Consider the following 24,932-nt stretch of genomic DNA (forward strand, 5'->3'; position numbering starts at 1 on the left):
CTTGTATCTTAACCCCTTCATGAGGCACTGGGTTCTCACAGGTGTAGTTGTATCCTGGCTGTTGTCCTGTATCTTCTGGTCTCTCTTTTAAGGATAGTTATATTTGGTGAATTTTCAAAAATATATATGGTTTTGGGGGGATATTTCTGCTGCTCTACTCATGCTGCCATCTTGGCTTCAGCCCCCCTTATATGTATTTTTGACTTCAAAAATAAGAGTGAGTGGAGGGGGATGTTAATCAAGGGGATGTATTAGTATTTATGTCCCTATAAGTGGTAAAAATCTAACAAAATTTTTTTCAAAAATAATAATTTAAATCATATATATAAAAGGTAGAACGGTCAGTGTGATCATTGTAAAATATGGTTTCAGGAGTTAAAATGACAATGTCATACACATTCTCTATCTCACCTCTACTTTCCTTCTCAGTTAGACTCTCCCACATATTGGCAGAGATGACCAGCAGGAGCTCGGCATTTCTATTCTACCAGTTGAGAGAAAACTGAGATCAAGAGAACCCTAGTGTCAGCACTGCTGGGGTTGACTCTAATTAGCCTGACTCAGGTCATTTGCTATGCTGTAACAATCACTATGAGTAGAAGAATATATAGCTTAAAATTATTTGGTAATTAATTTACTTACTAGGGTTATTTCCATGCTTACCCTATATCCAGAAGGTTAGGTCAGTTCCATGCTGTACAACATGGACTGAGGTGCAGGGGAACATTGCTTCCTCAAGAGAAAACTATGCATTCATTCTCTACATATTGGTCAGCTCTGCAAATTGTTTAGCAGTATTGTGCAGGGATGCTGCATAACAAAAACAATATATACAATTTCAATGCAACTGAGAAAGGAGACAAGGATGATAGAAGGAAGGAGGAGAAATGAAATATATAGAGAAGAGAGGAGAGGAGAGAACAGAAGAGAGAAGGAATTGAGAAAAGACAAGGGAAGACAGAGAAAGAGGGATTGATCTTTAACAACATCATGACCTTCATGGGAGCAATTAGGAAAGATGCTAGAAAAGAAAGCCCAGCAGATAAAGAACTATTTAGAAGATTTTCATAAGCATTTTATGCGGAAAGAATGGAATCTCATATTTGATTTTGTGAAAATAAAAGCTGTCCTAACACTAGTTTTGCAAAATTATCTTTGGATACAAAAGACAACATCTGTTATCCCATCTAAGATTATCATATGTCTCTCAGCCTTTCATGTTTTCAATAAATGTAGGTGTCTGCTCAGAACTTTCTTCACAGCTTCTTTCACCTCGTTATTCCACAGGCTGTAGATGATGGGGTTTAACATTGGGGTTACCACTCCATAAGACAGTGCAATGATCACATCAGAGGTGTTTGTGACCTTTGACTTAGGCTTCATGTACATAAAAAGGGCTGAACCATAGAATAAGATGACCACAGTCATGTGGGCCGAACAGGTAGAAAAGGCTTTTTTTCTTCCCTCAGCAGAACTAATTCTAAGGATGGAAGAGATTATGAAAATATAGGAGATGAAAATTAACAGCAGAGGAATCACTAGTAAAACAATACCACCCACTGTCATGATAAGCACATTAATGGTGATATCTGAGCAGATGAGTTTAAGAAGGGCCAAGATCTCACAGGTAATGTGATCAATGACATTATTACCACAGAAAGGTAGTATTATTATCATGATGCTTTGCAGTAGGGACACCATACAGCCTGTGGTCCAAGACCATGCAGCCATGTGCACATATAGCACCCTGTTCATGATGATGGGGTACCTCAGTGGGTTGCAGATGGCCACATACCGATCATAGGCCATCACAGCCAGGAGGACACACTCAGTGAGCCCTAATCCAAGAGAGATAACCATCTGCAGAGCACAGCCAATGAACGAGATGGATTTTCTGTCAGATACAAATATAACAAGCATTGGAGGAATGGATGATGATGTGTAACAGATGTCCAAGAATGAGAGGTTTCCGAGAAAGAAGTACATGGGGGTGTGGAGGCGAGAATCCAGTATGCTGATGATAATGAGGAGACCGTTTCCCAGGAGGATTATCAGGTACATGATGAGGCAGAGCACAAACAGAAAACGCTGGAGCTCTGGGTATTGGGAGAGTCCCACCAGAAAGAATTCAGTCACCACAGAGTAATTCCCCATCTCTGTGTTCATGTCACCTTCAGGGTTTAGAAAAGGACAAGAATCAGGAGAATTTGAATTTTTTATGTAAAGTTACCAAATCACTTTCACTTCCATAATTTCATTGTATTCTTAGAACAGCTCCTGAAATCAGCAAGGAGAGGGATATTATGTTAACTTTATTAATGGTGATACAGGCACTGAGAGATTACCACTGCTGAGGCTCACATAGCAGCAAGACTGAATTGTTCTGGAAGGTTCCAGGCTCCTAATGAAATAAGATCTAGGAGCAAACTCCCTTCAAAAGTAGATAGCTGGAGGAGCCAAGATGGCGCCATGAGTAGGGCAGCAGAAATCTCCCAAAACCATATATATTTTTGAAAATACAACAAATACAACCATTCCTAAAAGAGAGGCCAGAAGATACAGTACAATGGTCAGTCTAAACCTACATCTGTGAGAACTCAGCACCTCACGGAGTAAGATACAAGCCTTGGCGCGGGGGGACCCAAGCACTCTCTCCACCCCAGCCCACGGGCGGGAGGAGAAGAGTCAGAGCAGGGAGGGAGTGGGAGCCCAGGACTGCTAAATACCCAGCCCTAGTCATCTTCACTAGGAGCGCCGACACACAATGTGTGCTGTGCTGGATATTAGGGAAACAGAACAGTAAAACCTGTGAGCGGGTCCCCACAGCTGGTGCCCCTGGGACATAAGAAAAGCGAGTGCTTTTTGAGAGTCTTTAAGGTACAGGGGCTTCACAGCTGGATGAAACTCTCCCAGCACACTCAGGCCAGTAGCTTGGAATCCTGGGGAATTTTAGGTGCCCCAGCCCCCTGGGAGACAACACAGCTCTGAAGCCCCTCACAGCAATAAACAGCCTCCTGTCCATTCCACCTCCTGTGCAGCCCTGTCACAGCAGGGGAGCAGCCAGAGATTGGCCATGCCCACAGCAGCTGCCCAGAGCCTCCTCCACAGCCGAAGTCTCAAAGGCCCTGCTGGTGTGCAGCAGACCAGCACAGACAGAGGAAGCTGGGACAGGGCACCAAGGGTTGCTGTTCTCACAGGAGAGCACACCCATGCACCTGCCTCTCCCTACGGGGCACTGGGCTGCCCCGAAGGCTCCCCTGTCTGACACGGCTCAGGAAGTAAAACCGGAAGCTGCTCCCTGTGTGTGGGTAACTGGCACAGACTGTTGAGAAGGGCAAGGTGTAGGAAGGGACACTGTTCTCATAGCTGACACACATGCCAACTGCCTATGACTACCTCTGTCACCATGAAAAGGCAGAAGAATTTGATCTAGTCCAGAATTACCCAGACAAACCCCTTGAGGGAGCCTGAGGAGGTAGATTTAACCAATCGTCCTGAAAAAGAATTCAAAATAAAGGTCATAACCATGCTGATGGAGCTGCAGAGAAATATGCAAGAGCTAGAGGATCAAGTTAGGAGGGAGAATACGGAAATAAAACTATCTCTGGAAGGATTTACGAGCAGACTGAATGAGGTGCAAGAGGCCATTAATGGAATAGAGATCAGATAACAGGAACACAGAGAAGCTGAGCCAGGTAGAGATAAAAGGATGTCCAGGATTGAAAGAGTATTAAGAGAACTGTGTGACCAAGCCAAATGCAACAATATTTGCATTATAAGGGTACCAGAAGAAGAAGAGAGAGAAAAAGGGACAGAAAGTGTATTTGAAGAAATAATTGCTGAAAACTTCCCCAAACTGAGGGAGGAAATAGTCTCTCAGACCATGGAAGCCCACAGAACTCCCAACACAAGGGACCCAAGGAGGATAACATCAAGATTATCCTTGATAATCTTAATAATTAATTAAGCATAATAATTAAATGGCATAATAATTAAAATGGCAAAGATCAAGGACAAGGACAGAGTTTTAAAGGTAGCCAGAGAGAGAAAAAAGGTCACCTACAAAGGACAACCCATCAGGCTATCATCAGACTTCTCAGCAGAAACCTTACAGGCCAGAAGAGAATGGCATGATATATTTAATGCAATGAAACAGAAGGGCCTTGAACCAAGAATACTGTATCCAGCATGATTATCATTTAAATATAAAGGAGGGATTAAACAAATCCCAGATAAGCAAAAGTTGAGGGAATTTGCCTCCCACAAACCACTTCTACAGGATATTTTAAAGGGAGTGCTCTAAATGGAAGCACTCCTAGGGTTAAATAGATGTCACCAGAGAAAATAAAATCACAGCAAAGAAAGCAGACCAACCAAATACTAACTAAAGGTAAAAAATAAAATAAAATACTCACAAAAGCCGTCAAAGGAAACAAAAAAGAGTACAGAATAAAACACCTAACATATAAAGAAGGAGGAGGAAGAATAAGAAGGGAGAGAAAGAATCATCAGACTGTGTTTATAATAGCTTAATAAGCGAGATAAGTTCGACAGTTAGATACAAAAGAAGCTGCCCTTAAACCTTTGGTAACCATGAATCTAAAGCCTGTAATGGCAATAAGTACATATCTTTCAATAATCACCCTAAATGTAAATGCACCAATCAAAAGACACATAGTAACAGAATGGATAAAAAAGCAAGAACCATCTATATGCTGCTTACAAGAGACCCACCTCAAACTCAGATACATGCACAGACTAAAAGTCAAGGGATGGAAAAAGATATTTCATGCATACAATAGGGAGAAAAAAGCCAGGGTTGCCGTACTAGTATCAGACAAAATAGACTTCAAAACAAAGAAAGTAACAAGAGATAAAGAAGGACATTACATAATGATAAAGGGCTCAGTTCAACCCTTTATGTTATAACCCAGTATAACCCTAAATGGTTATAATGGATATAACCATTATAAATATGTATGAACCCAACACGGGAGCACCAGCATATGTGAAACAAATACTAATAGAAATAAAGGAAGAATTAGATTGCAATGCATTCATTTTAGGAGACTTCAACACACCACTCACTCCAAAGAACAGATTCACCAGACAAAAAATAAGTAAGGTCACAGAGGCACTGAACAGCACTTTAGAACAGATGGACCTAATAGACATTTACAGAATTTTACACCCAAAAGCAGCAGGCTACACATTTTTCTCAAGTGCACATGGAACATTTTCCAGAATAGAGCACATACTTGGCCACAAAAGAGCCTCAGTAAATTCAAAAATATTGAGATTTTGCAAAGCAAATTCTCATAACACAATGTTAAAAAACTAGAAATAAATTGTACAAAGAAAACAAAAAGGCTTACAAACACATGGAGGCTTAACAACATGCTCCTAAAAAAATCAATGGATCAATGACCAAATTAAAATAGAGATCAAGCAGTATATGAAGACAAATGAAAACAACATCAGGAAGCCCCAACTTCTGTGGGACACAGTGAAGGCAGTTCTAAGAGAAAAGAATACAGCAATCCAGGCCTATTTAAAGAAGGAAAAACAATCCCAAATGAATAGTCTAATGTCACAATAATTGAAATAGGAAAAAGTGGAACAAATGAGGCCTAAAGTCAGCAGAAGGATGGACATGATAATGATCAGAGAAGATATAAATAAAATTGAGAAGAATAAAAAAAAAAACAGAAAAATCAATGAAACCAAGAGCTGGTTCTTTGAGAAAATAAATAAAATAGATAAGCCCCTAGCCAGACTTATTACGAGGAAAAGAGAATCTACACACATCAACAGAATCAGAAACAAGAAAGGAAAAATCAGGACAGACCCCACAGAAATATAAAGAATCATTAGAGAATACTATGAAAACCTATATGCTAACAAGCTGGAAAACCTAGAAGAAATGCGCAACTTCCTAGAAAAATACAAGCTTCCAAGACTGACCAAGGAAGAAACAGAAAATCTAAACAGACGAATTACCAGCTACAAAATTGGACTGGTAACTACCTAAGAGCAAAACCCCTGGGCCAAATAGATTTACCATGGAATTTTATCATACATACAGAGAAGACATAGTACCCATTCTCCTTAAAGTTTTCCAAAAAATAGTAGAGGAGGAAATACTCCCAAACTCATTCTATGACCAGCATCACTTCAATATGAAAACCAGGTAAAGACTCCAGAAAAAAAGAAAATTACAGACCAATATCCCTGATGAACATAGATGCGAAAATACTCCAAAAAATGTTAGCAAACCGAATCCAAAAATACATCAAGAGGATCATACATCAGATCACGTGGGATTCGTCTCAGAGATGCAAGAATGGTACAACATTCAAAAATCCATCAACATCATCCTCTACATCAACAAAAAGAAGGACAAAAACCACATGATCATCTCCATAGATGCTGAAAAAGCATTTTACAAAATTCAATATCCATTTATGATAAAAACTCTCAACAAAATGGGTATAGAGGGCAAGTATCTCAACATAATAAAGGCCATATATGACAAACCCACAACCAACATCATACTGAACAGTGAGAAGCTGTAAGCTTTTCCTCTAAGATCAGGAACAAGACAGGGATGCCCACTCTCCCCACTGTTATTAAACATAGTACTGAAGGTTCTGGCCATGGCAATCAGACAAAACAAAGAAATACAATTCATTCCTATTGGTAAAGAGGAAGTCAAACTGTCACTATTAGCAGATGACATGATATTGTACATAAAAAACCCTAAAGACTCCATTCCAAACCTACTAGAACTAATATCTGAATTCAGCAAAGTTCCAGGATGCAAAATTAATACACAGAAATCTGTTGCTTTCCTATACACTAACAATGAACTAGTAGAGAGAGAATTCAGGAAAACAATTCCATTCATAATTGCCTCAAAAAGACAAATGAAATGAAGACAAATGAAAACAACATCAGAAAGCCCCAACTTCTGTGGGACACAGTGAAGGCAGTTCTAAGAGAAAAGAATACAGCAATCCAGGCCTATTTAAAGAAGGAAAAACAATCCCAAATGAATAGTCTAATGTCACAATAATTGAAATTGGAAAAAGTGGAACAAATGAGGCCTAAAGTCAGCAGAAGGATGGACATGATAATGATCAGAGAAGATATAAATAAAATTGAGAAGAATAAAAAAAAAACAGAAAAATCAATGAAACCAAGAGCTAGGAATAAACCTAACCAAGGAAGTGAAAGACCTATACCCTGAAAACTATAAGGCACTCTTAAGAGAAATTAAAGAGGACACTAACAAATGGAAACTCATCCCATGCTCTTGGCTAGGAAGAATTAATATTGTCAAATGGCCATCCTGCCTAAAGCAATCTACAGATTCAATTCAGTGCCTATCAAAATATCAACAGCATTCTTCACCGAACTGGAACAAATAGTTTTAAAATTCATATGGAACCAGCAAAGACTCTGAATAGCCAAAGTCATCCTGAGAAGGAAGAAGAAAGCAGGGGGTATCTCGCTTGCCAACTTCAAGCTCTACTAAAAAGCCACAGTAATCAAGACAATTTGGTACTGGCACAAGAACAGACCCACAGACCAGTGGAATAGAATAGAGAGACGAGATATAAGCCCAAGCATGTATGATGAATTAATATATGATAAAGGGGCCATGTACATAAAAATGGGGAAATGACAGCCTCTTCAACAGCTTGTGTTGGCAAAACTGGACAGCTACATGTAAGAGAATGAAACTGGATTATTGTCTAACCCCATACACAAAAGTAAATGCAAAATGGATCAAAGAACTGAATGTAAGTCATGAAACCATAAATCTCTTAGGAAAAACATAGGCAAAAATTTCTTGGACATAAGCATGAGCGACTTCTTCTTAAACATATCTCCCTGGGCAAGGGAAACAAATCCAAAAATGAACAAGTGGGACTATATCAAGCTGAAAAGCTTCTGTACAGCAAAGAACACCACCAATAGAACAAAAAGGCATCCTACAGTATGGGAGAATATATTCATAATGACAGATCCAATAAAGGGTTGACATCCAAAATATATAAAGAGCTCACACACCTCAACAAACAATAAGCAAATAATCCAATTAAAAAATGGGCAGAGGAGCTGAACAGACAGTTCTCCAAGGAAGAAATTGAGATGGCCAACAGACACATGAAAAGATGCTCCACATCGCTAGTCATCAGAGAAATGCAAATTAACACCACAATGATATATCACCTTACAACAGTAAGGATCTCCACCATCCAAAAGACAAACAACAACAAATGATGGCAAGGTTGTGGAGAAAGGAGTACCCTCCTACACTGCTGGTGGGAATGTAAACTAGTTCATGCATTGTGGAAAGCAGTACGGAGGTTCCTCAAAAAGCTCAAAATAGAAATACCATTTTCCCCAGGAATTCCACTTATAGGAATTTACCTTAAGAATGCAGCAGCCCCATTTGAAAAAGACAGATGCAACCCTATGTTTATCGCAGCACTATTTAGAATAGCCAAGAGATGGAAGCAACCTAAGTGTCCATCAGTAGATGAATGGATAAAGAAGATGTGGTACATATACCCAATGGAATATTATTCAGCCATAAGAAGAAAACAAATCCTACCATTTGTAACGACATGGATGGAGCTAGAGGATATTATGCTCAGTGAAATAAGCCAGGCAGAGAAAGACAAGTACCAAATGATTTCACTCATATGTGGAGTATAAGAACAAAGAAAAACTGAAGGAATGAAACAGCAACAGAGTCACAGAACCCAAAAATGGCCTAACAGTTTCCAAAGGGAGAGGGACTGGGAATAATGGGTGAGAAGGAAGGGATAAGGGGTGTAAAAAAGAAAGGGTATATTATTATTATCATGTATCATGTGGGGGAGGGGGCAGGGGGAGGGTTGTGCAACACAGAGAAGACAAGTAGTGATTCTACAGCATCTTATTACACTGATGGACAGTGACTGTAATGGGGTTTGTGGGGGGACTTGGTGATGGGGGGAGTCTAGTAAACATAATGTTCCTCATGTAATTGTAGATTAATAATACCAAGAAAGTGGATAACTAAGAATCTCTATTAATGACTATTTTAAAATATTACTTCATTTCAATAAAGCTGTCTAGTTTAATATATATATATATATATATATATATATATATATATATATATATATAATCACAACTACATCACTTATCGCCCATATGACTCTTTTAAGTTACTTTTCTTAAGTCTCAGGTATGTAAGCTGGTTGTCTCAGGTAGCAGTGTGGGGCAGAAGGAAAATCCATAACTCTTTGGCACTTTGTTGTGAGAACTAAATTAGATAACACATATCAAATGACTGGCATAGTACGTAGTTCCAACATGTCATCTAAAATTATGCATAATGTAATGGAATACAATATAATAAAATATATAATGTAATATAAAGATAGTATTTATATATTCATAAATATAATAAAATATAACTTCTAGGTCTATTAGACTGATCCAAATGGAAAAAAATGCTTTAGTTTTTTTTTTTTTAGACCAAGGGGGTTAAAGTTTGGGACAATAATTGAAGGACTGCGATTAGTTTCTGATACAGGTAATAACCTGATACAGTCTATAAACTGGATAGATATCTCTCAGATGGGAGGTAGGACATGGAATTTCCTCTCACTTATTATGTTACTTAGTAATGTCTTTCTCCCTTACTTTTGTAATTTTCTATATTCTCTTTTCTTTCTTTGCCACTTATCTCTGACATGCATATTTTGCATTTTTCCAGGCCAAGTCATATCAGTTTATAAGTACTTATTCATACATATTTTCTCTCAATTTTTATATTTGCTAGCTTAGAATGAATAGCCGTATCTTCCATATTATTTTAGTTTTTGGCCGTGAGAATTCAATATCTGACTGGACTAATAATGGCTAATTTTTACTGAGTTCTTTGTCGTAGGCACATTACATAGTTGTAAGTTCATTAACTCATTCAGTCTTCAGTGCAACTCTTGATAACATTTTTTTGCTCACACTTTTCAGGGAAGAAAAGTAGAGATAGAAGTTTAAGTAACCTGTCCAAGGTCACAGAGATACCATGCTAAAGGCAGAATCCAATCTAAAGTTTTCTAGTTCTGAAGTTAGCTCTCTTAACCACTTGAGTAGACAATCTCTCACAGATTCCTACACCAATTCTAAGAAAGAAACGATTTAAAATTGTTCTCTGCTGTGTTAAACTGAAATAGCAAGCATCACTTGCTTGTGTTATTTCTGGTGTTAAGTGATATGATAGAGAACTCTGAAGGCTAGATCAGAGTTTCTTTTCTCTAATGTCTTTTGAGTGTGATGCTCATAGTTTTTTATATGTAGGATGCAATTTGCAAGTATGAGAATCAGATAATGAAGAATATGATACTAGAATCCTTACCATCACATTGTCTATACCAATCACACACTTGAAGTCTTCTAGCTTTCATCTTTATTCTGCAAATCTGTATATACTTTAGGATGTTTAAATGCCCTAAATCTTGCTTTGCCTGCCTTTTCCAGTGTAACTCATTTTTTGCTAAGATCTGTTTACTTACATCATTGAACACTCAACTGTGCTTCGATTGTTTCATGTTTATTTTGTGAAGATGCCCAAACATATTTATAGACTTATTATATAAAGGACTATATGTTATATTTTATTATACTACCACTGTCCTAGCTGTGTTCACTGGGTTGTGTAGGTAGAATGAAAATATTTCATGCTGAACATATATGTTCTCTCAAAGAGCACACATTTTCTTTGACTTTTGTGTATCTAGAGAGTTTGAAGACATGGATGAGAGGCTTACTCCTTGGCGTGTCATACAGGGCAGCACTTTATGACTGACTCAGATGGAAAATAATGCTTTAGATTTTTTCTCTTGTCCCCTCCCTTCATTATCATTTTTCTTCCTGTTAGAGAGTGTCTCCAGGCAGTGATTCTGGTAAAAGCCTTAACAGAAGAGATATTTCCAATTATCTTACTTCATTGGAAAAAATTCCCTTCTTCCTGCTCCTTCTTTCCCTGTCTTCAGTCACATTGGCACATGGACTTATTTCCACAAAGGAATAAGTTAATTCAGAAGGTCTAAATTGTTTGAAGGTATTTGTTGTGACGGAAGAGAAAGAGAAAGAGAAGGAAGCAGAAGAGGAGGAGAAGGAGCCATTTTTTACTCTTAAAGAAAATGCAGCAAACTTAAAACTTGTATCCTGAGAGTAGGACTGTTGAGGAGAAAGGAATGAAAGAGGAATGACTGTCTTTCTCTGTGTTCAAAAATGGATATTTATCCAGAATCCAGGGTGAATAAGAGCAAAACAGGAACTTCACTAAAAGCAACTAATCCTTGACAATTTGCTTTCTACATGATAACTTCATGACAGGTCCTCTAGCTACTCCTCCAAGCACGATGTCACTCCTAAGTCTCTCTAATGAGAAATTGTGAACCTCCTACTGACAGCCTCAATGCTCTGAAATGACCCTGCTGAATTTTCTTTAGTCTCCGTAATATACTGCAGTGTTTCTTTATTCATTCGTTCATAATGTTTTGGTACATGTAAAGGCTTCTACCAACTAGATACTATCTTTTCTAGGAAAACTTCTTAACTAATTGACTAGGTTGGATGTCCCTGCTATGTGCTGTGTACTGTCTTAACATCCTTCATTTATTCTTTTATTCAACACATACTATATCACATATACTGTGATATGTAATAGGGGTCTCATTGTGAGTACCAGACTTTTAAAATGGACTCTTGATATGAAATGCTTATAGTATTTATTTCATACATTTCAGAAACAAATTATTTATGTGCTATGTAGCATGTTCCAATGCAAAAAAGTTATGGAACATTTTTCAAATAATTTTTCAAACTAAAATTGCTCTTTACCAAAACTGTCAAATAGAGAATAAAACTATGATCTATCCTATTTGTGAATGCATAATCAGAAAATACAAAGTACATCTGAACTAAATACTCAAAGGATGTCATCTATTTATTAATGGGTGGAATTCCAAATTCTTGCTTAGAAATCTATAATACATGACACAAATAGGTAAACAAACATAAAATACATGCTTAAAAGGAGTGCCAAAATGTACTATTCATTCTTGATGAAAAGTCTTAGTCATCTAGACTTAGGAAGAGAAATCATTAAGAGAAAGATTATCTGTCTTAAACTGTTGGTCAACATAATTCCCAGTGGTGAGATTCTGGAGAGATTTCCCTAAAAGCCATTCAAAATGGATTACTATTACTATTTGATGTTTTTCCCCTAAAGGATCCAACAATAGTATAGAAAAACAAAAGTAAATGATGTTGTATGTAATATATTTCAATTTAAAGCATGCTTTAACCTTGTATTTTCTCTAGAATGCTGAAATTCTGCCATGTAATGGTTGCAGTTACATGCAAAGACATACCATCACATGTGTATCACCAATGCAGATAATAGCCCTGGAGAAGAGTTAAGGACAAGGGACAGTGGTCATGATATAATATTATATGAAAAAACGGAAGTTTCCCAATAATATAAATGGTCACAAAGATATACATATAGTGCCTGAAGGGTATAGTCCCAAATGATAAGTGTAGTTTTCTCTGGAATGTGGGATTTTGGGCATTAAAATATTTCCCTAATTTCTTTATGTTTTCAAATTAATTTTTCCTTAACTCTGTTTTATGATTATTAATATCAGAAATAGTATTTTCAAAATTTCCTGTGAATGGAACAGTTGCCAAGATGTCCAGGACTTTGGCCCCTGTTTTCTCTAAAACTCCAAGTAGGAAATAAAAGAATCAATGGAGAGGAATTTGGAGAGGAGATTTTTACATGGACTAATTTGACGCAATCTAGTAAGCTGAGTTCAGCCAGTCACTCTCACACATACATCCACCATCAGCAAACATACTGACAGCAGCCTCAATTTTTGCAAAAGGATTCTAGAACCCACTATCTCCTGTGGCCGAGCTCAGTAGTGCAGATTGGATGCTGAATAAAGCGTCCAACAGTATCACACACACAAAACGTGCAAGAGAGGCGCTACCTGGTGGGTAGGAGGGATCCTGGGCAAACAGCAGGAGCTCCTGTTACCTTTTCTCTTTCTTCCATTAAAAGGTAAAATTATTTTTCCTTCTTTAGGTTAGTTGATCTCTCTCCAAAGGCTCAGTCCTTACATTGTTCCTCACCATTGGGCATCACCTGTGGGAAGAAAGCAACCTCTGCTTGGGAGTGTGATCACGAAGCAGTCCCCCTTCTCCCCATGTTTACCAACAGGACAGAGCAGTAGTTTCTTGGAAAGCGCAGGTACTCACGCAGACTCCCTGATTTAACCCAGGGCACGTTCTGAGACAGAGCATGGCACTCACCATGGCGGATTTCCTTAAGAGGAAATATTCGACACTGAATATTGCACCCCATGTCCTTCTTCCTCCGGCTTTTCTTACTGTTTATAAAGCACTTTTGTTCTTCACAATATGACATCTCTGGCCGACCATCCCGAATGCTTGTTCACGTAAGTGACTTTCTAGGAGCTCTAAAAGGACGTGATGATGAGCACTACGGGGGAATTTAGAATAGGTCGTTGTCTCCCTTTTCTAAGTGGTGTTGAGAACCATTCTGAATTTTTTTTCACCATCTTGTCGGAGCCTCTGTATGAACAGGAGCCTCACTTCTGAGATTGATTAGATCATGCTACCCTGCATATTGTAAATTATTTCTTGGGCTGTAGCATGGAAGCCTACTGTTTGTGCTTCAGCGTTTGTTCTTATTGCTAGTAAGGTATCTTCATGGACAGGTACTATATTACAGTTGAAAGAGCAGTTGTGCTGGAGTCGTGGCACCTGTAGCTCAGTGTGGGCCCTGTGGCCTCATTCTGTACAAACCTTGAGCAGGACGCTTATGCTGGACATGGCGTACAATCTGGTAACAGTAGTTATTTTGTAGGGTTGATGTGAGGATTAATATAACTCACCTGAAAGATCTTGGTCCTGAGGGAGTGCACAGTACATGTTAGTTTAGTCTGCACTCCTAGGCTGGCATTTGATTTTTCTAAGGAAAAGAGAAACAGATAATGCCAAAATGTAAATCGTCCTTTCCCATGATTTTTCAGTTTTATTTATATATTTTCACCTAGAATAAACCATTCAGAATTCCTAATTACCATATGTTTTCTCCTTTCTCAAAATAACTCTTCCCAACTGTGCTCATCTTCCTCATGTAAGCATCAGTGGGGAATCATCACATCTCCTCTTAACATAGATAACATGGTTTATTGAGACTACTGTCTGCAGAACAAGAAAGCTGTTTTAGATGCAAGCTTGGATATTTTTATTCAGCATTCCCTTTCACCAGTGTTTCACCAGCTTTTTCTGTCTACATCGACATTTCTGCAGCTATTCCTCCTTAGATGAGTTTGAATCTCAGGTCTCTTCTCCTTGAGCTACAGTCATGCTCTTAGAACCCACAGGCGTGTGTCCTATAATGTGAGATGACTGCTTGTGGTGTTGAGGGGGCAGACAAAAAAAATAAAAAAGCTTTCATCCCAGTAGAAAGTCATGTTATATAAATTTGTGTCAGTACTATGTCAATCTGCCGTATTAGTACTCTCACCTCTGGGCCCTAAACATTTCCAGAGGGCACCCCCGCAGCTCTGACACCAATTTAAATGCTCCTTTGTTTCCATCTGAGAGACTCTGAAATCCCAGAAGTGATTTAAAGTTGAACATTGAAATCTTGGTGTATTAGGAAGAACTTTTAAATAGATTAGAAATAATATCTGAAAGTTCTAAATTACACCTTTCTAAAAGCTATATTTCTTTTTATTTTTTTGTTTATTGAGGATGCATTGATATACAATCTTAGGAAGGCTTCACGTGAGCAACACTGTGGTTACTAAAATCCCCCTATTATCAAGTCCCCACCACATAACCCTTTATTGTCACTGTCCATCAGCATAGTAAGATGCTCTAGAGTCACTACTTGTTTTCTCTGTTCTATAATTCCTTCCCCGTGCCCCTCTATATTATGTGTGCCACTCATAATACTCCTTAATCCCCTTCTCCCTCCCTTCCCAACCATTCTTTCCAACCCCTTTTCCTTTGGCAACCGCTAGTCCATTCTTGGATTCTGTGAGTCTACTGAAAAGCTGTGTTTCTTATTTGAAATAATGTTTTCCCTGATTACAGAAATGATTTATTTTCATTGCAGAATATTTGTGAATTTATGTAAAATAATTCTTTCCCTAATTAAAGAAATGGTATATTTTCATTGTAGAAAATTTGGTAATTTCTTATTTGAAATAATTCTTTCTCTTATTACAGAAATGATATATTTTCATTGTAGAAAATTGGGAATTTCTTATTTGAAATAATTCTTTCCCTAATTATAGAAACGATATATTTTCATTGTAGAAAATTTGGGAGAACCAGAAAAGCCTAATGGAGCACAATTTCTGAGATAACTGTTGATATTTTGATTATTTTTATTCATATACTAAATGTAGTGGAAACTTGAGAGCACACTGCACTTGCTGTTTTATAACTTGCTGTTTAAAATTAATAATACATTGTATGTATTTTCTCATGTTATTTTATTAGACAATTAAGATGAATGTCACATTTTTAATGTGGTAAACAGGGATGCTGGAGAAACACATGTAACAAGTGGATACAGAAGAGTTTCTTGTTGAATACTTGCAAGTTTCTACTTTTTTTTGTTTTTGGTGTTTTGAAAATGATGATAATATTAGAGAACTGGAACAGAGCTTCCCTTCACTATCTAGTGCTTATTAGTAAATGTTAGATTTTAGTATTTTAACTTCCTCCACATTTATGTTTGTTCAGTACCCCCACAAATGTATGGGCTGGAGTTAAAAAAGCATTAATTTTAACAAGGAGACTTTAGGCTCTATAAATATTATTTATCTATAATAATTATCGCATGAAATAAGGAGATGGAACACATAATTCTATCTATCTATCTATTTATTTATATTAAGGCATCATTGATAGACAATCTTATGAAGGTTTCACATAGCAACATTGTGGTTATAGCATTCACCCATATTATCAAGTCCCCTCCAAACTCCATTGCAGTCACTGTTCATCAGTGTAATATAATGCTATAGTGTCACTACTTGTCTTCTCCGTGCTATATTGCCTTCCCCGTGAGCCACCTACATTATGTGTGCTAGTCATAATGCCTCTTAATGCCCTTCTCCCCTCCAGTCTCCACAACCTCTTTCCTTTGGTAGTTGCTAGTCCCTTTGTTAATCTGTGAGTCTGTTGTTGTTTTTGCTGTTATACTACACAAATGAATGAAATCATTTGTCTTTCTCCACCTGGCTTATTCACTGAGCATAATACCCTCTAGCTCTATCCATGTTGTTGCAAATGGTAGATTTTGTTTTCTTCTTATGGCTGAATAATATTCCATTGTGTATATGTACCACGTCTCCTTTACTCATTCATCTATTGATGGACACTTAGGTTGCTTCCATATCTTGACTATTGTAAATAGTGCTGCGATAAACATAGGGGTGCATATGTCTTTTTGATACAGGTATCATGTTTACTTCGGGTAAATTCCCAGAAGTGGAATTCCTGGGTGAAATAGTATTTCTCTTTTTCATTTTTGGAGGAACCTCCATATTGCTTTCCACAATGGTTGAACTAATTTACATTCCCACGAACAGTGTAAGACCGTTCCCCTTCTCTGCATCCTCCCCAGCATTTGTTGTTCCCTGTCTTTTGGATGTTGGTCATCCTAACTGGTATGACATGATATCTCATTGTGGTTTTAATTTGCATTTCACTGATAATTAGCGATGTGGAGGATCTTTTCATGTGCCTGTTGGCCATCTGAATTTCTTCTTTGGAAAAGTGTCTGTTCAGATTCTCCACCCATTTTTTAATCAGGTTGTTTTCCTTTTGGGTGGTGAGGCAACTGATGTCTTCATATATTTTGGATGTTTACCCCTTGTCAGATATGTCATTTATGAATATATTCTCCCATACCATCAAATGCCTTCTTCTACTGACAGTGTCCTTTGCTGTGCAGAAGGTTTTTAATTTGATGTTGTCCCACTTGTTCATTTTTGCTTTTATTTCACTTGTCTGTGGAGATGTGTTCAGGAAAATGTTGCTCATGTTTATATTCAATAGATTTTTGTCCATGTTTTCCTCAAAGACTTTTATGGTTTCATGACTTACATTCAGTTCTTTGATCCATTTTGAGTTCACTTTTATGTATGGAGTTAGATAATAATCCAGTTTCATTCTCTTATACTTAGCTTTACAGTTTTGCCAAGGCCATTTGTTGAAGAGGTGTCATTTCCCTATTGTATATCTGTGTCTCCTTTATTGTATATTAATTGACCATATATGTGTGGGTTTATATCTGGACTCTCTATTCTTTTCCATTAATCTATGGATCTGTTCTTGTGCTAGTAGCAAATTGTCCTCATTGCTTTGCCTATGTAGTAGATCTTGAAGTTGGGCAGCTTAATTCCCTCAGCTTTATTCTTCCTTCTCAGGTGCTTTGGCTATTTGGAGTTTTTTGCGGTTCTATTTGAATTTTAGAACTATTTGTTCTAGTTTGTTGATGAATACTGTGGGTATTTTGATAGGAATTGCATTGAATCTATAGATTGCTTTAGGCAGGATGGCCATTTTGACAATATTATTTCTTTCTATCCATGAGCATGGGATGTATTTCCATTTATTGGTGTCTTCTTTAATATCTTTCTGTTGTATCTTGTAGTTTTCAAGGTATAGATCTTTCATGTCCTTGGTTAGGTTTTTTCCTAGGTATTTTATTCTTTTTGATACAATTGTGAAAGGAATTGTTTTCCTGATTTCTCCTTCTGCCAGTTCATTGTTAGTATATAGTAATGCAACAGATTTCTGTGTATTAATTTGTATCCTGCACCCTTGCTGAATTCAGTTATTGGTTCTTGTAGTTTTTTTTTTTTGAGAGGGCATCTCTCATATTTATTGATCAAATGGTTGTTAACAACAATAAATTTCTGTACAGGGGACTCAGTGCACAATCATTAATCATCCCCAAGCCCAACTCTCAACAGTCTCCAATCTTCTGAAGCATAACCAACAAATTCTTACATGATGAACAAATTCTCACATAGGGAATAAGTTCTTACATGGTGAACAGTGCAAGGGCATTCATCACAGAAAGTTTCAGTTTTGATTACGCATCATGAACTATAAAGAATCAGGTCAAATATGGATATTCATTTGATTTTTATACTTGATTTATATGTGAATCCCACATTTCTCCCTTATTATTATTATTATTATTATTATTTTTTTTTTTAATAAAATGCTGAAGTGGTAGGTAGATGCAAGATAAAGGTAGAAAACATAGTTTAGTTCTGTAAGAGGGCAAATGTAGATGATCAGGTGTGTGCCTGTAGACTAAGTATTAATCCAAGCTAGACAAGGGCAACAGAACATCCACAGATGCAGAAGATTTCTCTCAAAACAGGGGGAGGTGAGGTTCTGAGCCTCACCTCTGTTGATCCCCAATTTCTCACCTGATGGCCCCCCTGAGACTGTGCCTGTCTTAGGTTGTTCCTCCCTTGAGGAATCTTACCCGTCTCTGGCTAACCAGTCATCTTCTGGGGCCATACAGGGAAATGTAAAGTTGGTAAGTGAGAGAGAAGCAATATTGTTTGAAAAGGTTAGCTTTTTACTTCTTTGCAGATTTATTCTCTGTGGCTTCTATGCCCAGCATTTGTCTTGATGTATCTTTACCACTTGGAAGAACTATGATACTCAGTAATTTCGATATGAGGCACGAATTCTACTTAAGGGTTGTAATTAGGAAGGAAGAAGAAAAGGTATAGAAGTAGCAGATGGAAGAAAACATGGGAAGATTGATTATTTCTTTGACATATCTTCTTGTAGAGTAACATAAGTATGTATAGGTTTTAAACTACTAATTAAATTGTGTACACACATTAACATAATAGGAATACAGCTACATAACCAAAGCAGACCTACAATTACCAGCCATCTCCCGTGAAACCAAAAAAACCAGTTAGCCACCCTAGGCATTTGTGAAAACTTATTAATGATATGATGGATATTGTCTAACTGAATTTGAATAGTTTGAGAAAAATCAGACAAATTAAAACAACACATTCCTGGGAACTGTTCACATCCCATATGTTCTTTTAACAGTAGATAGTCTATAGTTGCAAGATTTTGGTTCTTATAATTTTGATGTGGATTCTTCAGTGTTTTTATATACAATATCATGTCATCTGCAAACAGTGACAGTTTCACTTTTCCTTACTAATCTGATGCCTTTTACTCCTTTGTGTTGTCTGATTGCTGTGGCTTAGACTCCAGTACTATGTTGATTAAAGTTTTGAGAGTAGGCATCCTTGTCTTGTTCCTTATTTTAGAGGAAAAGCTTTCAGCTTTTCACTGTTAAGTATGAGGTTGACTGTGGCTTTGTTGTATATGGCCTTTATTGTGTTAGGCACTAACCCTGTGTACCCATTTTGTTGAGAGTTTTTATCACGAGTGGGTATTGAATTTTGTCAAATGGATTTTCAGCAACCATTGAGGTGATCATGTGATTTTTGTCCTTTTTGTTGATGTGGTGTATGATATTGATGGATTTTTGAATATTGTGTCATCCTTGCATTTCTGGAATAAATCCAACTTGATCATTTTGGGTGATATTTTTGATGTATTTTTGAATTTGGTTTGGTAATATTTTGCTGAGTATTGTTGCATATGTTCACCAGGGATATTGGTCTGTAATTTTCTTTTTTTGTGGTGTTTTTGCCTGGTTTTGGTATTAGAATGATGCTGGCTTATAGAATGAGTCTGGAACTCTTCTCTACTCTTCTTCTCTTTTGAAAACTTTAAGAAGAATTGGTATTAGCTCTTCTGTACATGTTCGTTAAAATTCAGTGGTAAAACCATCTGGTCCATGGGTTTTGTTATTAGATATTTTTTTGATTACCAATTCAATTTCATTGCTGGTAATTAGCCTGTTCAGATTTTCTGTTCCTTCCTGGGTCAGCCTTGGAAGGTTGTATTTTTCTAGAAAGTTGTCCATTTCTCCTAGATTATCCAATTTGTTAGCATATAATTTTTCATAGTATTCTCTCATAATTCTTTGTATTTCTGTGGTGTCCATAGTTATTTTCCCTTTTTCATTTATGATTTTGTTTATTTGTCTACACTCTCTTTTTTCCTTGGTAAGTCTGAATAGGGGTTAACCTGTTTTATTTCCTCAAAGAACCTGTTTCTGGTTTCATTGATTCTTCCTATTGTTTTATTGTTCTCAATTTTATTTATGTCTGCTCTAATCTTTATTATGTTCCTCCTTCTACTGATTTTCGGCCTCATTTGTTCTTGTTTTCCTAGTTTCATTAATTGTGAGTTGTGACTTTATTTGGGATTGTTCTTCTTTGTGAGGTAAGCCAGTATTGCAATATACTTTCCTCTTAGAACTGCCTTCCCTGCATCTCACAGGTTTTGGGGTGTTGAGCTGTTTTTTCATTTGTCTCCATATAAATATTCTGATACATTTCTCTTCTTGTTGTCCTCTCCTGTTTTTCATCCATCCATATACATTACAAGTCTCAGTATTCATCAGTACAGAAAATTGAGTTTTACAGGGACCATTAAAATTTTTAAAAAATTTCTCTCTTGTAGTAGTTGTAAATAACCTATTAACAAGTTTTTTTCTTTTTAAATAGTCTTACTTTTTCCTAGGGATGTTTAAAGGAATATGTAAGGTCATTTTTTATTTCTTTTTGACCCTTAAGTAGGGTCAACCTTGTGTCATTCATTCAAGAGGTATGTCCCTGATAAATTTTATATGAAAATTTGTTCAACATTTTATTATGAAAATTTTCATACATAAAGCAAGGTGGAGGAGATTTTAGCATGAATACTGATATTTCCACTGAGTATACTCTAACATTATGATTTTACTATATTTGATTTTCACATATCTATGACCTCTTCTCCTCTCCATTGCTTAATTCATTCTGCTTGCATTTCAAAGTACCTTACCAATTTAAATGCACATATCCCTCAGTATGAATATCATTAATAAAGATTTAATATTAACTAGAATTAAGTATTTAGTTGCAGTTTTTTTATTTAAAATTTATATAAATGTAGAAGTAAAACCTACTCAGTTTTGACAAATGCATGCAGCTATGTAATCCAAACTCCTGTCAAGATATAGAACATTAGCATAATCTTAGAAGAGTTCTCTTATGCCTTTGGCTGATCTTTCCCTTCCCTGACTCTCCCAAAGCAACCACCTTTCTGATACTTTAACACTATTGAACAGTTTTATCTGTATTAGAACTTTAACAACAGTCTTTATTTTTTGAAATATAACCCATTTCCCCCCAGTTTTTCCATCTTTTTTGATATACAGACAGCTGTGCATAATATATACAACTTAATTATTTGGGAGATAAGTGTACACTCTTAAAGCTATCCCCAGTCTGTGCCACAAACCTATCCCATCACCTTCAAGTTTCCTCCCACCCTCCTCTTAGAAAATTGTAAGACATTTATTACGGCATTGTTAACTACTGGCACCATGCTGTGCAGTAGATCTCTAGGACTTATTCATCTTTTATAAATTTATGTTAATGTTTTAAAATATCTTGAGAGCTTAAAAATACAACCTTTAAAATTTTTAAGAAGTTGCTACATTAATAACATTAATAATTGTTTATGGAACTGAATTACTTCTTTCTGAGGGTATACCAAATGGAGTTACTCAGAAAGAAGTATGGCAGTGTAAAATTAGAAACTTATTGCTTGGACTTTAATAAGTGATGCTTTCCAGTAGTAGAATTTTATTACTGCCTCTCTACAACCAACAGCATATTGGAAGTCATTGATTATGGTGAAGTACACAGGAAATGCACTAAGCACTTAGATCTGTTTGGAGACAGAAATTCATCATAATATAAAAAAAGAGAGAAAAACAAAAACCATATACTTACATAGCAATTGGCAATATGTAACTAGCAATTTGTAGTACATTCTGGAGAAGAAAAACTTCACAGAAATCATTTGTGAAGGACTATGTATTAAAATGACCTTTGTATTTTTTATTGTTTTTATATATTTTTAATTTTTAAAATTTTGATATCATTAATGCACAATTACTTGAACAACATTATGGTTACTAGACTCCCCTATTATCAAGTCCCCCCCACATACCCCATTACACTCACTGTCCTTCAGTGTAGTAAGGTGCTATAGAGTCATTATTTGTCTTCTCTGTATATACTGCCTTCCCCATGTCCCCACCCCCCTACATTATGTGTGCTAATCGTAATGTCCATTTTCCCCCTTATCTCTCCCTTTCCACCCATCCTCCCCATTCCCTTTCCCTTTGGTAACTGTTAGTCCATTCTTGGGTTCTGTGAGTCTGCTGCTGTTTTGTTCCTTCAGTTTTTTCTTTGTTCTTATACTCCACACATGAGTTTTATGGTTTCATGACTTACATTCAGGTTTTTGATCCATTTTGAATTTACTTTTGTGTATGGGGTTAGACAATAATCCAGTTTCATTCTCTTACATGTAGCTGTCCAATTTTGCCAACACCAGCTGTTGAAGAGGCTGTCATTTCCCCATTTTTATGTGCATGGCTCCTTTATCATATATTAATTGACCATATATGCTTGGGCTTATATCTGGACTTTCTAGTCTGTTCCACTGGTCTATGGGTCTGTTCTTGTGCCAGTACAAATTATCTTGAGTATGGTGCCTTTGTAGTAGAGCTTGTAGTCAGGGAGAGTAATTCCCTCTGCTTTATTCTTTCTTCTCAGGATTGCCTTGGCTATTTGGGGTCTTTTGTGGTTCCATATGAGTTCTAGAACTATTTGTTCTAGTTCATTGAAGCATGCTGTGGGTATTTTGATAGGGATTGCATTGAATCTGTAGATTTCTTTAGGCAGGATGGCCATTTTGACAATATTAATTCTTCCTAGCCAAGAGCATGGATGAATTTCCATTTATTAGTGTCCTCTTTAATTTCTTTTAAGAGTGTCACATAGTTTTCAGGGTATAGGTCTTTCACTTCCTTGGTTAGGTTTATACCTAGGTATTTTATTCTTTTTGAGGCAATTGTGAATGGAATTGTTCTCCTGATTTCTCTTTCTGCCAGTTCATCATTAATGTATAGGAATGCAACAGATTTATGTGTCCTAATTTTGTATCCCACAGCTTTGCTGAATTCAGATATTAGATCTAGTAGTTTTGGAGTGGATTCTTTAGGGTTTTTTTTATGTACAATGTGATGTCATCTGCAAACAGTGGCAGTTTGACTTCTTCCTTGCCAATCTGGATGCCTTTTATTTCTTTGTGTTGTCTGATTGCCATGGCTAGGACCTCCAGACTATGTTGAATAAAAGTGGGGAGAGTGAGCATCCCTGTCTTATTCCCGATCTTAAAGGAAAAGCTTTCAGCTTCTTGCTGTTAAGTATAATGTTGACTGTGTGTTTGGTCATATATGGCCTTTATTATGTTGAGGTACTTGCCCTGTATACACATTCTGTTTAGAGTTTTTATCATGAATGGTTGTTCAATTTTGTTGAATGCTTTTTCAGCATCTATGGAGATGATCATGTGGTTTTTGTCCTTCTCTTTGTTGATGTAGTGGATGATATTGATGGATTTTCGAATGTTGTACAATCCTTGCATCCCTGGGATGAATCCCACTTGATCATTATGGATGATCTTTTTGATGTATTTTTGATTCAGTTTGCTAGTATTTTGTTGAGTATTTTTGCATCTATGTTCATCAGGGATATTGTTCTGTAATTTTCTTTTTTTGTGGTGTTTTTTCCTGGTTTTGGAATTAGAGTTATGTTGGTCTCATAGAATGAGTTTGGGAGTATTCCCTCCTCTTCTACTTTTTGGAAAACTTTAAGGATGGGTATTAGGTCTTCACTAAATGTTTGATAAAATTCAGCAGTGAAACCTTCTGGTGCAAGCGTTTTGTTCTTAGGTAGTTTTTGATTACCAATTCAATTTCTTTGCTGACAATTGGTCTATACAGATTTTCTGTTTCTTCCTGGGTCAGCTTTGCAAGGTTGTGTTTTTCTAGAAAGTTGTCCATTTCTTCTAGGTTATCCAGTTTGTTAGCATATAATTTTTCATAGTATTCTCTCATAATTCTTTGTATTTCTGTGGTGTCCATGGTGATTTTTCCTTTCTCATTTCTGATTCTATTTATGTGTGTAGAGTCTTTTTTTCTTGATTAGTATGGCTAGGGATTTATGTATTTTCTTTCTTTTCTCAAAGAACCAGCTCCTGCTTTCATTGGTTCTTTCTATTGTTGTATTCTTCTCAATTTTATTTATTTCTGCTCTAATCTTTATTATGTCCCTCCTTCTACTTACTTTGGGTCTCATTTGTTCTTCCTTTCTAGTTTCATTAATTGTGAGTTTAGACTGTTCATTTGGGATTGGTCTTCTTTCTTGAAGTATGCCTATATTGCAATATACTTCCCTCAGCATGGCGTTTGCTGCGTCCCACAGATTTTGTGTTGTTGTATTATTGTTGTCATTTGTCTCCATATATTGCTTGATAGAGATTTTTATTTGGTCATTGATCCATTGATTATTTAGGAGCATGTTATTAAGCCTCCATGTTTTTGTGGGCTTTTTCATTTTCTTCATGTAATTTATTTTTATTTTCATTCCTTTGTGTTCTGAGAAGCTGGTTGGTACAATTTCAATCTTTTTGAATCTACTGAGACTCTTTTTGTGGCCTAGTATCTGATCTACTCTTGAAAATGTTCCGTATGCACTTAAGGAAAAATGTGTATCCTGTTGCTTTTGAATGGAGTGTTCTGTACATGTCCATTAGGTCCATCTGTTCTAATACGTTGT

General features: G+C 36.7%; 1 protein-coding gene across 1 annotated transcript; it reads right to left on the bottom strand.

Moving 5' to 3' along the window:
• Positions 1-895: 895 nt before the first annotated feature.
• On the bottom strand, positions 896-2,154 carry LOC108397335 (olfactory receptor 13D1-like). Its single transcript, XM_036990598.2, has one exon. It carries the CDS (start codon positions 2,152-2,154, stop codon positions 1,216-1,218), a length of 939 nt encoding a protein of 312 aa, XP_036846493.2. The 3' UTR covers positions 896-1,215.
• Positions 2,155-24,932: the final 22,778 nt, after the last annotated feature.

The sequence above is a fragment of the Manis javanica genome, chromosome 2, assembly GCF_040802235.1.
Source record: "Manis javanica isolate MJ-LG chromosome 2, MJ_LKY, whole genome shotgun sequence".
In the NCBI taxonomy this organism is placed as follows: domain Eukaryota; kingdom Metazoa; phylum Chordata; class Mammalia; order Pholidota; family Manidae; genus Manis; species Manis javanica.